The sequence below is a fragment of the Crocodylus porosus genome, unplaced genomic scaffold (genome assembly GCF_001723895.1).
Source record: "Crocodylus porosus isolate Cpor-Errol unplaced genomic scaffold, CroPor_comp1, whole genome shotgun sequence".
Taxonomy (NCBI): Eukaryota; Metazoa; Chordata; order Crocodylia; family Crocodylidae; genus Crocodylus; species Crocodylus porosus.
The window spans coordinates 105,889,459-105,905,243 of NW_017728931.1; the positions used below are offsets into that span (position 1 = coordinate 105,889,459).

The following is a 15,785-nucleotide window of genomic DNA, read 5'->3' on the forward strand; positions in this document are numbered from 1 at the left end:
TTGCAGGAAGCGTTCTAAATTACAACAATCCCCTGTAACAAACAGAAGTTCATGGTTGGTTCTAGGCGGGAGGGGAATCTAGTTGCTGGCTGCAGCCTGTTTCCTGTAGCAATGCCTTCTTCTCTCTGTGGGGCTGCAAAGTTTTCAGAATGGGAGAGGGGAAAGGGAGAAAAGAGAGGGTAGGGTGGGTGTGAATTGTCACTAGAGCATTCAGTTTAATTCAGGGGAAGGTTTAGAGGTGCAAGAGGAAGACAAGTCTTCAATGAAGTAACAGCTACATAATTCACGATGCATCTAAAATATGTGTACTGGTTATCTGGTCCAGGAGGAAAAAGGACAATAAAAAGTCCTTTTTCAGATATGCTGGGAGCAGGAGGAAATGCAAGGGCAACACTGGACCCCTGCTGAACCAGATGGGACAACTGATGCGCAGGAAAAAGCCAAACTATTAAATGGGTACTTTGCGTTGGGCTTTCATCAGTCCCATGGGATGCCCATGCCCGTTATGGGACAGGGAGGTCCGGATGAGGGTCATCTCCTGCCGTCTGTAAATGCCGACCTCGTGAAGGAACACCTTGAGAGGCTGGATACCTTCAAATCAGCCAACCCTAACAATCTGTACCCCAGGATACTCAAGGAGCTGGCCAGCATCATAGCCCAACCCCTGGCACAGATCTTTGAAAACTCCTGGTGCTCTGGTGTAGTGCCTGAAGACTGGAAGAAGGCCAACGTAGTGCCTATTTTCAAGAAAGGGAAGAAAATGGATCTGGCAAACTATAGGCCCATCAGCCTGACTTCTATCTCAGGGAAGATCTTAGAAAAGTTTATTAAAGAGGCCATCCTTAATGGACTGGCCAACGCCAATATCCTGAGGGATAGCCAGCATGGGTTTGTTGCTGGGTAGCACTTGCTTGATCAATCTCATTTCCTTCTATGACCAGTTGACCTATCAGCTGGACAAGGGAGAAGAGATTGATGTCATATATCCTGACTTCAAAAAAGCCTTCAATCTGGTATCCCATGATCACCTCTTGGCAAAACTGGCCAATTGTGGCCTTGGGTCCACCACGATCCACTGGCTGGGAAACTGGCTCTGTGGTTGGAGCCAGAGGGTGGTAATTGATAGAAATCAATCGTTATGGTGCCCTGTGACCAGTGGGGTCCCCCAAGGCTCTGTCCTTGGACCCGTATTGTTCAACGTCTTCATTAATGATGTGGACACCGGAGTCAGAAGTGGACTGGCCAAGTTGACGCCAAACTTTGGTGCAAAGCATTCACACCAGAAGACAGGAGAGTGATCCAGGCTGACCTGGACAGGCTCAGCAAATGGGCAGACAAAAACCTGATGGTGTTTAACATAAAAAAATGCAAGGTTCTCCACCTTCGGAGGAAAACCTGCAGCATCCTTATAGGCTCGGCAGTGCTATGCTGCCTAGTACTACGGAAGAAAGAGACTTGGGGGTCATCATTGACCACAAGATGAACATGAGCCTCCAATGCGATGCTGCGGCTAGTAAAGTGACCAAAACACTGGCTTGCATCCATAGGTGCTTCTCAGGCAAATCCCGGGACATCATTCTCCCCTTGTACTCGGCCTTGGTGAGGCCACAGCTAGAGTACCGCGTCCAGTTTTGGGCTCCACAATTCAAAAAGTTGTGGAGAAGCTTGAGAGAGTCCAGAGAAGAGCCACGCGCATGATCAGAGGTCAGGAAAACAGACCTTAACGATGACAGGCTGAGAGCCATGGGCTCTTTAGCCTGGAAAAGCGCAGGCTCAGGGCTGACCTGATGGCCACCTATAAGTTTATTGCCGTGACCACCAGTATCTGGGGGAATGTTTGCTCACCAGAGCACCCCAAGGGATGACGAGGTCGAACAGTTATAAGCTACTGCAAGACCGTTTCAGGCTGGACATAAGGAAGAACTTCTTTACTGTCTGAGCCCCCAAGGTCTGGAACTGCCTGCCATCGGAGGTGGTTCAAGCACCTACATTGAACACATTCAAGAGTAAATTGGATGCTTATGTTGCTAGGCTCCTACGACCCCAGCTGACTTCCTGCCCTTTGGGCAGGGGGCTGGACTTAATGATCTTCTGAGGTCCCTTCCAGCCCTAATGTCTAGGAAATCTATTAAATCAAAATGCAAATTACTTTACATACAAAAATGCAAGGAGTAAGGAGAACAAATCAAGATGAAATGGAAGTCCTAGCCTTGACTGGTATTACAGAGAGTTGGTGGGGCAACTCTTGTAATGGGAACATCAACATTGAGTGGTATACTCTGTTTCAGAAAGAAAAAAAGGTTGTGTTATTACATGATGCATCTAAAATATATGTACTGGTTATCTGGTCCAGGAGGAAAAAGGTAGCAGATCTGAGTGCATTTGGGTAAAGACAGAAGGAGAAAAGTGCAGTGGTGATATTATGGTGGTGGTTTGCTATAGATTCTCAAAGATAGGAGAAAGTGATGGATGAAGCACTCATCAAGAATTACAAAGCTGTCAAAGATAATAAGGTGGTACTGATGGAGTATTAAACTTTTTGGATATTTTCTGGAAGAATATTATATTAGCCAAAGAAAATATTATAGCCAAACATAAAATGTCAAGCAAGTTCCTAACTTGTGTGGAGGGCAATTTTCTGTTGCCGACAGACAGATGAGGGTATGACAATGGCAACATCTATCTTGGATCTAATCCTGAACAATAGAAAAAAATTGGTTCAGGATGTGAAGGTGAGAGGGAGCTTGGGAGCAAGTGATCATGATATGGTATAATTAATGATTCTGAGATGGGGAAAGCACGAGGTTAGCAGAACTAAGATACTGGATTTCAAAGAGGGTGGTTTTCAACCAACTCAGAGAAATATTGGCAAGGTACTATGGAAGGATGACAGACTGAAGGTTTAAAGGGACCAGGAGTGCTGGCAGTTTCTAAAGGGCACAATACTGGAAGCTCAGCAAGAAGCTATTCCAATGTAATGGAATCACAAGAACAAGAGACCTGTGCGACTGCACAGGGAATTTTAGGAAGCCTCAAAATCAAAACATACAAGCAATGGAAGAATAGGCAGGTCACTAAGAAAAGATACCAAGAAATAGCAAAAACACGCAGGCACAAAATCAGGGAGGCAAAGATTTTTTTTTTAAAAAAGCTATCCTTAGCTAGGGAAGTTAAGAAGAAGAGGCGATGAGCTCTTAACAGATAGCGAAAAGAAGGCAGAGCAGCTCTCAGCCATTTTGCTTTGGTGTTCACACAAGAAAAAAAAAGCAAGCTGCAACTGGAAAGCTTAAAAGAGATTATAGAGATAGAGGAACTGACAGGTGGGGTGGGAGAATCATGATAACAAGACTTCAGAGAACTTTTGGCCAGTTTGAATGAATTCAAGTCAACAGGGCTTGATTAACTTCATTCCAGGATACTGAAGGAACTGATGGGAGGGATCTTGGAGTCCTTGAAATATGTTATATTTACCAAGTCATGGGAGATAGGCAAGGTACCAGAGGACTGGAAAAAGACCAACATAGTGGCCCTCTCCCCTCAAAAAGGACAAAAAGGAGGACCTGAAGAAGTGTGGACTTGACTTTACTACTCAGCACATTACTGGAACAATTAATAAGTAAGTCCACTTTAAGCATCTCGAGGAGGAAAAGCAGATCTTCAGCAGCCACCATAGATTTACTAAGAAAAAGTTATACCAAATTTGATTTTTTTTTTTTTTTTTTTACAAGATAACTAGTTGGTTGGATGAGGGAAATACAGTGGATATAGTGTACTTGGACTTCAATAAAGCTTTTGACAAAGCCCCACACAAACTTTTTATGAATGAATCGGAGAAATGTGGGCTATAGACAAGATGTATAGGCGACTGACATAACAGCCATAAGCATAAATGGATACATGTCCAAATAACAAGACGTGTTGAGAAGAGTTCTACATGGGTCTTTCTTGGCTCCACTGCTCTTCAAATATGTTTAGTAATGAACTGGATTCTTCCTGGGCAAACCTCCAGATGACAAAACAGGGATTGCAAATGCATTGGAGGATAAGAGTACAAATCAGAAGAATCTTGATAAATTGGAAAGCTGGGCTAAAGCCAAAAGAATGGATTTAATGGTGACAAATACAAGGTGGTATATCAAGGGAAGAATAACAAAAAAGTGCATACAAAGTAGCTGACGACTGCCTAGATGGCTGCATAGTGGAGAAGCATCTTGGAGGCTTGGTGGATACCAAACTCCAGATAAATCTGTCATGTAAAGCAGATGCAAAAAGAGAAATGCAATTTTGGGTTGCAACAATATGAACATTAGATATAAAATACAAGAGGTGATAGTGCCACTCTATTCAGGACAGGTTAAGCCTCATCTAGTGTATGGTGTGCACTTCTGGTTCCACATCTTAAAAAGGTTGTAGAAAAGTCAGAGAGGGTTCAAAGGTCAGTGACAAAGTGATAAAAGGCTTGAAAGGCAAGTCATATGAGGTTGAGAGAAATAGGTATGTTCAGGAGGAAACTTAGCAGTTTTCAAATATTTGAAGGTCTGCTATAAAGAAGAGGGAGAATATCTTTTCTCCATCACTGCAGAGCAGGATGTGTGGCAATGGCCTGAAATTACACCATAGTAGATTTAGACTGAATATGAGGAAAAGCAGGATTAAAGGCCTGGGACAAGGTTTATAGACAGGCTAGGATGACAGAAAGGGAGATTCACTTAAAGCTTCTGATTTGCAAATTGTGTACAATTCCCAGGTTTCACTGTAGAGTGGTGGGTTTTTATTTTCCAATGTTTTTGGACTTTGCTGGTTGCCAGATTGGGGTGGAAAGAAATTTCTTCCCCCTCTTCTTGCAGGTTTTTCAACTTTCTCAGAAGCACTGAACATTGGCTGCAGTGAAGGGTAGGGATTTTGATGGGTATAACCAATGTTCCTGCTGGGACTTAAAGCTGGAGGGTTGTGCCTAGATAGTCTTGCTGTTCCACATGCATGGAATCAAAAAGGAATTCTACCTTATGGTCAGATCAGTATGGACTGTTGGTTTTTTTGCCTTTCTGTAGCTGGGAGTGGGGTCTCCTTCCTTTAGCAGGGAGCGTGACCTTTCAAGTGTATTTTAACAAACTACTTCCTGTCTTTGTAATGGAAAAGCAGTGATGCTGCTTTTGTCCTCTCTGCTTTACTTGTGTCAACTTAGTTTGTTCTTGATGTCTTCAGGCATTGTACCTGTTAGGTGCTCATGTAGTTTTGCTTGGAATAAGTCAGATAACCTCCTGAGGTCCCTTCCAGCTCCAAGATTCTATAACTATGATTAGAATAAGCAGGAGCTTAAAGTGAAGCGTAAGAGCTTTGCTGGAGCAAGGCCACTGGCAGCAAAAAAAAATTCTATTCTTAAACACAGGGGTAGAAAAGTTCAATGGAACAAGAAAAAAATGGCATTACTTCCAAAAGCATTTATATAATCAACTCAAAACTTACAGTATGCAGTAGCTGGCCACTCCAGTGTTGTACATACAAATGTAAGGGGCCTTAAAAGTGTTCTGTCAGGAACCTCAAACACTAAAGATAGTGAAATGAATACACTTACACTGAAATGCAAATCTATTACATTTCAGAATATTTAAAAAAAACCATATTCTTTGTATGCTGATATAGAAAACAATGACTTTGGGTATAAATAAAATAAATTTTAGTTGCTTTAAAAGGGGAGGGGGCAGTTCCACAGGAGCATGCATCAACTGTTATGCTGTAATGATTATGCCTTCATGACCCTGCACCAATATAAGTGAGCTAAACAACCTGGCCTCTATCCTTGAATGAAGCAGGGTTAATTTTACATCAGTCTCACCTCATCTACACTGCTATGGAGTCATGCAGATGCAACAGTTGCATCACAGTAGCTTATAACAGTATCCTCTGATACAATTTTATGTATACTTTTAATTTTCAAAAATATATTTACAATTTAACACAAATGTATTTGGCAGTAACAATGTAATGATATGCAACACAACAAAATAAAGGCTTCTTTATCAACCTTAACCCAACTGAGGTCTGGTTTCTAGTTTTTATGACAAGCTATACATTACATGGCACACAAGCTCCTAAGAGGAATGATGTGGAATTAAATTCCACTGAAACGCTCTTAAGAGGGATCATCTGAAATTAAATTCCACTGAAATTCTTTGGACATCCAGTTAAGAACTCAAATCTTAACAATTCACTTATCAGCATTTCTCATCAAGCCAAGGGCAATAAAGCAGCTGCTTTCAAAACTCTTGCCAGCACTTTCTTACTTGGCAAGCTGTTGGTCTTATTTAAATCAGCCAGACTGTTTCTCCCCACCTTCAAAATGAACATCAGCTACCAATGTTAATGAAACTTTGGATAAAGCACATACATTTCTAGGTTCCTGGCTAAATGTTTCTACAAAGAGTATACATTTAAGCAGCAGAAAGTAAGTTTTAGGCTATCTGAATCAAAATACACACATAAAAATAGTCCGGTATGTTTCTTACTATACAATAAAATGTTTGTATCTAGTATCAAAGTACTGAGCTGTTACATTAAATATGACATTTGAATTTACTCAAAAAAACTGTTGCAAATGTTAAGTAATAATTCTTGAGTGATAGGCATATTCATTTGATGAATTTTTACATTTTTTTTTCCAGAAAGTAATACTGACTTTGAGAAAATACTTACAGCAGAGTAAATGTTTTACTTAAGATAGCCAACTAGACTAGTGACATATTGGCCTGAAAATGCTGGCTCTAAATTTAGCCACACAATCTGATTACACCAAATAAGAAATCAGATCTGACACTAAATTAGCCAGACTGTTTGAGAAGCTGTCAAGGTACAGCCAATTACTGAGTGTTAATAAATACAACTTTATATATGCTTTACCTTACATTTTTATAAAAATATATAGTCTAATAAAGTTTACTATTAATCTTAGTATTTCAAACATCCTTGCTTTTATGACCTAACTTTACAATCCTTAACCAGATGAGTATTATTTATTCACATAAATAGTTCCTGAGTCAACAACTCTTCTGGCATGCACAAGGGTTACCTGGCAGTAAGACATGCAGGAAGAACTCTGTAGAAACTACACATCAGTAATAAAAGTGAAGAAAAAGGAAAGCATATGGCTTATATAGGACTTAAAAGAATGTGTTTGCACGCAATAATGTCAGGGAATGAAAATTAAATGATATGGCTGGTTTCCACAGGTGTGCTAAAATAATTTATTTTGTCATATAAAAGTGAATGGTAACTGTGCTTCTTAAGTAACACAACATTTAGAGTCTACAATATCTTATTGTTTGACTTTGTATGTCCTCCAAGACAGTAACATTAGAGATCTTCAAATATAACAACTTGGAATGTTTGGATACTAATCTTTTCTTAACAATCTGAATTAAACAGTGGGAATCCTGTGACAGGCCTAACACTTATTTTCCCACTCATTCCACAGGACAGAACCCAGCTAAGTAACAAATACATTTTAGCAGATGTGTAACTAAGCTTAATTCAGAAACGTAGGATCAAACAAAATGCACAAATCATTATGCAGACTTCTTTATTCTGGAGAAAATATTTGTAATTAATAATGGTGATAAACTGCTTTTGAAATAGGAACGCAGCACTAGACAACATCTTCAGCAACTGTAGTATCAAAAATCTGATAGCAGACTCGCTGTTCTGTTCCATCTCTAACTGTGTAGGACCTGATGACGCATTCCAGCCATGGCAAGTCATCTACAAATCAGAAACAAACCATGCATTTTCACATGAATTTTTAGCTCTTGTAACACCAGGTAAAACTCTAGCAGAGCCTTTAACAAGATACACAAAACACAATCCAGCTGAGAAGGAAAACTAAAAATTATTTTTTATTTCATAACAAGCATTCTAGTTTATATTTTAGGATCTGTAATGCTCTTCAGTCATCAGCATGGCTATTTGAGGAAAATTTACTGCTCAGAAAAAAGGAGTACTAACAGTTAATATATAATAAATAAATACTAACATTTTGTAAGGAAAAAATAAACTGTTCATGACAGGGTCATGTGTGGTACATATACAGTATGTGTTGGATGAGGCCATCAGATGTTTCTTAAGAAAACTGCGTTGTCAATCCTTTATAACAAACTCTACATTTGTTACCTTGAAGCCATCTGCCAAAGTGGCTGGATCACCAAAGAAAGTATCTACCTTAGCGAATAAGTTGTTCTCAACATCATCTTGCATTCCCCACAATTTAAACATTGCAATGAAATGTACCACTGTGAAAAATATCTAAAAATGGCACTGGGATGCCATAAGAAAGGAGTCAGTCCAAAGAAGAGCCACCCATAAGATCAGAGTCTTTAAAGGCAAGCCAGATGAGGAAAGGCTGAGAGATCTGTGACTCTTCAGCCTGAGGAAAAGACAAGCTGAGAGGGGATCTGGTAGCAGCTTACTGCTATGCTAGGGGAGTACATCAAGGGCCCTGCTCACCAGGGCACCTGAGGGGAAAACCAGGTGCAATAATGGCCACAAACTCCTGGAAGACTGATTCAAGCTCAACATTAGGAAAAACATCTTCACAGTCAGGGTATCCAGACTGTGGAATAAAATTCCTCCAGAGGTTGTGCAATCATCTACTCTGGAAATTGTCAAGAGGAGACTAGACAGACACCTTGCTGGGGTCACCTGAGCCCCAGTTATCTTTCCTGCTTGGTGCAGGGGGCTGGACCTGGAGATCTTCCAAGGTCCCTTCCAGCCTTACAGTCTATGAATCTATAAATCTATGAATCTGGAGGGAAAAGAAAGATGGGCATGAGTGTGGTGTTACTGTGACATTTAGGTTAAAAGTATTTAGGTTAATTTTGATATAAACATGAATTAGCTCTATCCCTACTTGACTATAAATGTTTACACACAAAACTGAATCTACACCTGAGGTAATCTTGGAAGGACCAAGTCAATACATATCCTTTCCACAAGGCTCTTGTCCTGATAAAGGAATTAACCAAGCACCACACAGTAAACAAAAGGAACTGACACTTTCCTTATAATTCTGTACATTTGCAGTACTGCATTTGGTCTGATCATATGTATAACAAGCCAAATGCTAAGACAGTCATATAACTTTACATATATAGTAGCAGATTAAAGAGAGACAGCTGACCTATTTTTCTTTTGGGAGAAGAGAGTGAATTCATGGTCGCCTCCATCTTCTTCTGAAGAAGATCACTGCTAAGAACTTCACAGGCAGGAATCTGGAAAAACTTTTCCTGGAAGGGAAATGAAGGGTTTGAGGCAAAAGGAAGACAAAAATAATTAGGATCTTGAACATTTTTTCTCCTGACCTTTTACAGGTCTCTTGCATTTCATGAAGTTCCAAACTAGCAAACAGGAGGTAATACTGCCAATACAGAGTTTTCAACAGCATCCAGATATTTAAAAACCCACCAAAGGAGAGTACATATGAACATTATATTACTTGTGTCTCAGATCTGTGCTCAGGAACTAAAAGCAACAGAATACTGCATCAGTTGAATGCTTGGAGAACAACATACCACTCTACAGGAGAATGGGTACCATATAATCTGGTTTTATTTAAGTAGTACTTTTCTATTTTTAATTTAACGCTCTCATTTAAGTGTTAGAAGTTTTTGGTTGGTTATTCACAATGTAACATCTACTGAGAAAAAAATACCTCTACAGAGAAGAAAGAAATAAAACTTAAAAGGTCATATATGCATTCTCATTTAATATACCTCCCTTCTCACGCCCCCAAGATTTCTGGGCTGATTTGGACTTCCTTCTTGAGTTTGGCTGATTTTCACTTCCTGCAATTGGGCCACTGTAGTTGGGCTCCAGATGCTACTTCATGAACATATGAAATGGTGATGAACTGTTTTGTGTTGATGCAGAGACTTTCTGCTACCCCATTCTGCTAGAAGATCTCAAGGGATCTCATGGGATCTCTTAACTCCCATTTGATTTTTATACTAGAAGTCTAATTAAGAATGGCCAGAAAGTTGGGAAGGATCAGAGAGGAATATGTTGTAAGATTACATTGTCTTCCTACCTCTAACGTTCCACCCCAACTTCAACTCCTTTATTTTCACTATCCCTTTTTTTTCCAGAACATTTCTATTTGACTGTCGGATTAAGAAAATGAACTGGAAGCGTTACTATAGAAATGTGACTAGAAGCTGGTTTAAAGTTACACTTCAAAGTAGCCCTGCTCCTTCTCAGACACTGCCGGAGTACCTCAGTCTGGGCACTGGGAAGTGGTGGTTCCTTTGAAGTGCCACCAGAAGCAGTGCTAGCAGATGGCACTCCAAAAGAAATGTTTTTTTCTTCCTGCAGCCCAGCTGTAGCATTTAGCAACACCTAATATGAATCTGGGCTACTTTGAAGTGCAGCTTTCCTATAGGAACCTGAATTGGGAGATAGCTCATGACCCCCATTGTTCCTGACTTTGTTCCTCAACAGATTTCAAGAGACAGATTCCAAAGGAGGAAAGAGGGGAACTACAAAGAAGGCCAGCTCAAGTAGGGAATACATACTTTGCCTACTCTTGCAGCTACTGCCTATGGTATTTTAAAATTGAAAAAACTGAAGAAATAAAAATGAAATATAAATTGAAGAAATACTGAGTTCTCCTAACAAATTTAAGTCTGCTATCATGAGTATAAGATTTGGGGTCTTTTATAAATTGATTACACCACAAAGTTATACAGCTATAAGGAGGGGCCTACTCGAATTGCAACTGCACTGATTTTGCAAAAATGGGAGACCTTTGTGAAATGCTCAAGGGAAAGAAAACAAAAAACAAAAACAGACCCAACCCTTTTCTCCCTTATCCCTCTCCCCAAATTACTAAAAATAAAGTACTAGCTCCCCACTAGCGGTCCTCCTGGCTATGCAGCCTGGCACAAGGGGGCTGCTGGCATGAAAGGGACCAGGCAAGATGGGTGCTACCTCTCACTTCTGATTGGCTAAGGGCTGCATGTTGTGTGGCCCCACCATTCTACAATCAGCAGTGAGGGGTGGGGCCACATAATGATCAGCCCTTTCCACCAATAAGTGGGAAGTGGTGTGTGTGTGTGCGGTGGGGGTGGGGTTGCACCTTTACCCCACTGTAATAAGCCTGTGAAAATGGTGGCTGGCTCCATGATCTCACTGTGAAATTGGCCAGCTGCCTCCCTGAGTTGGGTAGACCCCTAGTTATAAGATATACATATGCAAGTAATGTTATCCCATCTAAAGCTTTGGCCTTCTCAATTTATGTATACTTTACATACAATTAATGAATATTCCACATCTCTAGGGTCAGGCCATTGCTATTTAGGAACAAGGACAGTGTCCACATTTTAGAAAAAAATCTATATTTGTTATGTCAAAGAGTTTTGGTAAGTACTGTTTTGGTAAATGTGGAGAAGACCTCAGGATTAGGTAAGGCAAGCACTAAGCTTTCCAGGGCAGGTACTGAAATCTAGGGGTGACCTGATAAAGACAAGTCCTTTGCCCATAATTGATGTTGGCAAAGAAAAACTTCCACTTAGCAATGCTCATGCCTCAGTTCAACCTCACAGGCTACAATATTTAAGACTTTAATCCAAATTCAAATACTAGATTTACAGAATGGGTATTTATTTGACGCTGGCTGGAGACGACTTAAAACAGTACCAAAGTTGTCTGGTAAGTCATGGTATTCTTGACCTAACCCAAAAGAATCATCTCAAAGGTGAACTCAAAGGTGAAATTCATATCGCTATTCAAAGGTAAACTTAAGTTTCATATTTAGCTAGTTTAACCTACCTGAGCCACCCCTCTTGATCTATATTACCTTGGGGTGGCTGTACCAGAAGCACAGAAGGAAAGACAAGTGTAGTGGAATGAGTTTCAAGAATCAGTCTGCTCATTACTTGTTTCAAGTTATGGCTAGTAAAAACAGATGTGAATCACAAAAGGGCTGGAAGCTGTGAGATGACTGCTGGTGGACTTCCTATATTTGTAAATTTAGTACTGTACCAAGTCCTGAACACACCACATGGAAGGGCAGATTTGGGGAGGCTTGACTTCCAGCTCTGATGAATGGGAGAACATCCAGAGCCAAACTATGAAGAGATGAGCAAAGATTTTTTAATATAGATGACTGACAGACTTGGGCTAGATGAGAATGGGAGTAAGTAGTAGTATGAACATGCCCTGAATAATCCTGCCCAAAGCAGCAAGACTGCATGATTTCCTACCCACTTAAAAAAAAAAAAAAAAGACAGCTCAGCCAGGGAATTGGAAATAAGTTGATTTATAAACCAACAATAGTACTTACTTTAGTTCATTTTTAAGTCTGAGCATGCTATTTCCACCTTTCCTTCCCCCCCCCCTTTTACCATATGTCTTAAATGGGTCAAAATGGCTTTTTTGCACTTCAAGCAACTGACAACACTAATAATTAGTAAGCTTAATATACATACTTCCATTTAAACCCTGAATGAGAGAAAATGAAAATGATGCTGTTCATATTAAAACCCATCACCTTTTGATTCTATTTATCTAAATTTACTTACATAGTCAAAAAGGTATGCATTTAGTTCTCCTGTTCCATCAACAAGTGTAAATTCCATAACAAACGCATACTGGAGTGGCTTAATACCTAAAACTAGAAGTGGAAAAAATGTTGGGCTTCAGATACTGAATACTCAAGGAAGAATTGTGACAACATAAGCTGACTGAAGTAAACTTGATGTTTTTTATTACATGACTTACTTTATAGTTTAAAAATATAATCAGGTAGTTGGATAGACGGTGGTTGTAAGATGCAGTATACACATTTTATGACAATTTTATCTGGCAAGCAAGCATAATCAGAAACTTAGGAACACTTACATATGAACTACTGTGGAATTTCAATTTTGCTTGAAAAAGTATAGAAAATTACAGAAAATACTTCAAAGCATTTATATTTCTTAGAGGTGAGCCAATATGTTGGTCCAATATTGGCAATCAGGCCAATGCAGCTGATACTTTGTCCCATAAATAACCGTGCATGCGCGCAGCTGCAGTGCAACGTGTACAGAGTGAGGAGCAGAGCTGGCAGCGTGGAAAGCTGTGTGCAGCTGGTAAGTCTGGTGGGGAAGAAGGGCAGATCAAGGGCTCCATGGTGAGGGAGGGTGTGGGCTTGGGGCTGAGGTAGAGGCTGCCCAGCCAGGGCCCGGGTGGGCATGGGATGCAGAAAGGGAAGGGGGCAGCTCCCACCACTGCATGCAGCTTGTTCGGTGCTCATTTGGCAGCTCCTGCTGCTGATCCCACTGCTTGTCCAGGAGGGCACAGGGGGCGCATGTGCCCCCGGATCTGCGTGGGGCAGGGCTCTTCCCAGCCGGTCAGATCTGGGGGCACACCCTCCCAGATGAGTGGCAGGAGACACCAGATGAGCACTGGATGAACCGCAAGCTGTGGCAGGAGCCACTCCCTGCTTCCTGTGCCCCTCTGATGAAATGCTCCTCTGTCTCATGGCTGCCCCAGCCCCAGTCCACAGCTACAATCTGCCCTGTGCCGCACAGATCGGGGGGCGCCCGCCCTCCCCGCCCCCCCCATGAGCCACTTGCAGCTGTCCTGCATCCCTCCCTGCCCTGCCTGGTCAGCGCCTGCCCCAATCCCAGCCCCATTCCCTTCCTCACCGCTGGCACCTTGATCTGCCTCCCACCACCCCTTCCCTCTCCTTCCACCACACCAGACTTACCAGCTAAAGAGCCGTGTACTGGAAACTGGATCAGTATCAGCCGATATGCTTCCTTAAAAATTGGCTATTGGTACCCCAAAAATCTATATTGGTGCAATTTTATGACAATTTTATCTGGCAAGCAAGATAAAAATATGTATTGGTACCCATTGGCTATTGGTACCCCAATATTTCTCCTTCCTAAAATATTTCAAATATTTGGATATAGGGGGAGAGCAGGCGGGGATGGAGACCCGTGGCCCCCCCCCTCGGGACCACTCCCCCCTTCCGTCCTGCTGTTTGGGGTCCAGGCCTGCTCCCCCCCTCCCTGAAGCAGTGGCAGGGGGAGCAGGCCTACTGTGGTGGGGGGAGGAGTAGGGCTGGGCAGACCCGGTGGTGAAGCGGGGATGGGAGGTGGTGGTTCAGGGCTGATGCAGGGGAAGGGGAAGAGGGGATGGGGAAGGAGCAGAACCAACCTCTACCCCTGCCCCCCCACGTCATCTCAGAGCCCACTCCTCCCATCTCCCCATTGCCAGGTAAGCCCAGGCTTGCTGCACCCCCTGCCATGGTGGCCCAGCTTCTCCCCATCCTCGGGCCCAGTCCTACCCTTCCCCCACTGCCATTGCCACGGTGTGCCCCCTGTTCCTCCCACCACTGCCGTGTCGGGCCCTGCAGGCAGAGACGAGAGAAGGGGACGGGGCAGGCTGAGGCCAGAGCTGGTGGCCTTGCTGCCCCCTGTGGCATCCTAAGCCCACTCTCCCGCCACGCTGCTTTCACCTGCAAGGAGTAACGGGGGGAGAGGCCAGCTCCCCTTTTCCCCCCATTCCATCATCACCACCTGCAAGGAGCAAGGGGAGTGTTGCCTTGGTCTCCCCATTCAGTCCACTCTGTTGCCCCCATCTCCACGGAGCAGGTGGGGAGGAGGCCAGCTGGCCTCACCGCCCCTGTTTGTCAGCCAATAAGAGCATGAATAAAACGTTATGGAGAGACAGACAGATAGACTTAGGCTTTTATAACATTAGAATATTCATATATATAAAGTGTATAAGTCAATGATAAAACAAGAAATCTATTCACTTACAAAAAACTGCAAAACAATACAAACACTGGAAAAAACATTCATTTAATGAATTTTGTTTTCATTTTGAGAGAAGTAAATTTCTAATGGGCACATCATGTTACTATTAGTTATATAGTATCAAGGACAATAAAAAGTCCTTTTTCAGATATGTGGGGAGCCAGAGAAAAAGCAAGGGCAACACTGGACACCTGCTGAACCAGATGGGGCAACTGAGAACTGATGCCCAGAAAAAAGCTAATCTATTAAATAGGTACTTTGCATTGGGCTTTCATCAGTCCTATGGCACGACCATGCCCACCACGGGACAGGGAGGTCTGGGTGAGGGAGATCCTTTGTCCTCCATTAATGCTGACCTCGTGAAGGAACATCTTGAGAAGCTGGATACCTTCAAGACAGCCGGCCCTGACAATCTACACCCCAGGGTACTCAAGGAGCTGGCGAACACCATAGCCCAGTCTCTGACACAGATCTTTGAAAACTGGCGCTCTGGTGTAGTGCCCAGAGACTGTAAGAAGGCCAGTGTGGTGCCGATCCTTAAGAATGGGAGGAAAGTGGATCTGGCAAACTATAGGCCCATCAGCCTGACTTCTATCTCAGGGAAGATCTTAGAAAAAGTTTATTAAAGAGGCCATCCTTAACGGACTGGCCAACGCCAACATCCTAAGGGATAGCCAGCATGGGTTTGTTGCTGGGTAGGTCTTGCTTGACCAATCTCATTTCCTTCTATGACCAGGTGACCTATCAGCTGGACAAGGGAGAAGAGATTGATGTCATACCTTGAGTTCAAAAAAGCCTTCGATCTGATATCTCACGATCGCTTCTTGGCAAAACTGGCCAATTGTGGCCTTGGGTCCACCATGATCCACTGGCTGGAAAACTTGCTCTGTGGTCAGACCCAGAGGGTAGTAATTGATGGAAGCCAATCATCATGGTGTCCTATGACCAGTGGGGTCCCCCAAGGCTCTGTCCTTGGACCCATATTGTTCA

General features: G+C 42.4%; 1 protein-coding gene across 1 annotated transcript in view; it reads right to left on the reverse strand.

Annotated features, from left to right (window-relative positions):
* Positions 1–5,825: 5,825 nt before the first annotated feature.
* POT1 (protection of telomeres 1) overlaps positions 5,826–15,785 on the reverse strand; it is a 173,258-nt gene continuing 163,298 nt past the window's right edge. The window contains exons 17-19 of the mRNA XM_019543458.1: positions 12,567–12,658; positions 9,170–9,275; positions 5,826–7,755 (exon numbers count right to left, since the gene is read on the reverse strand). Of these exons, the coding sequence (XP_019399003.1) occupies positions 7,643–7,755; positions 9,170–9,275; positions 12,567–12,658 (311 nt within the window). The 3' untranslated portion in view covers positions 5,826–7,642. The remainder of the gene's footprint in view (positions 7,756–9,169; positions 9,276–12,566; positions 12,659–15,785) is intronic.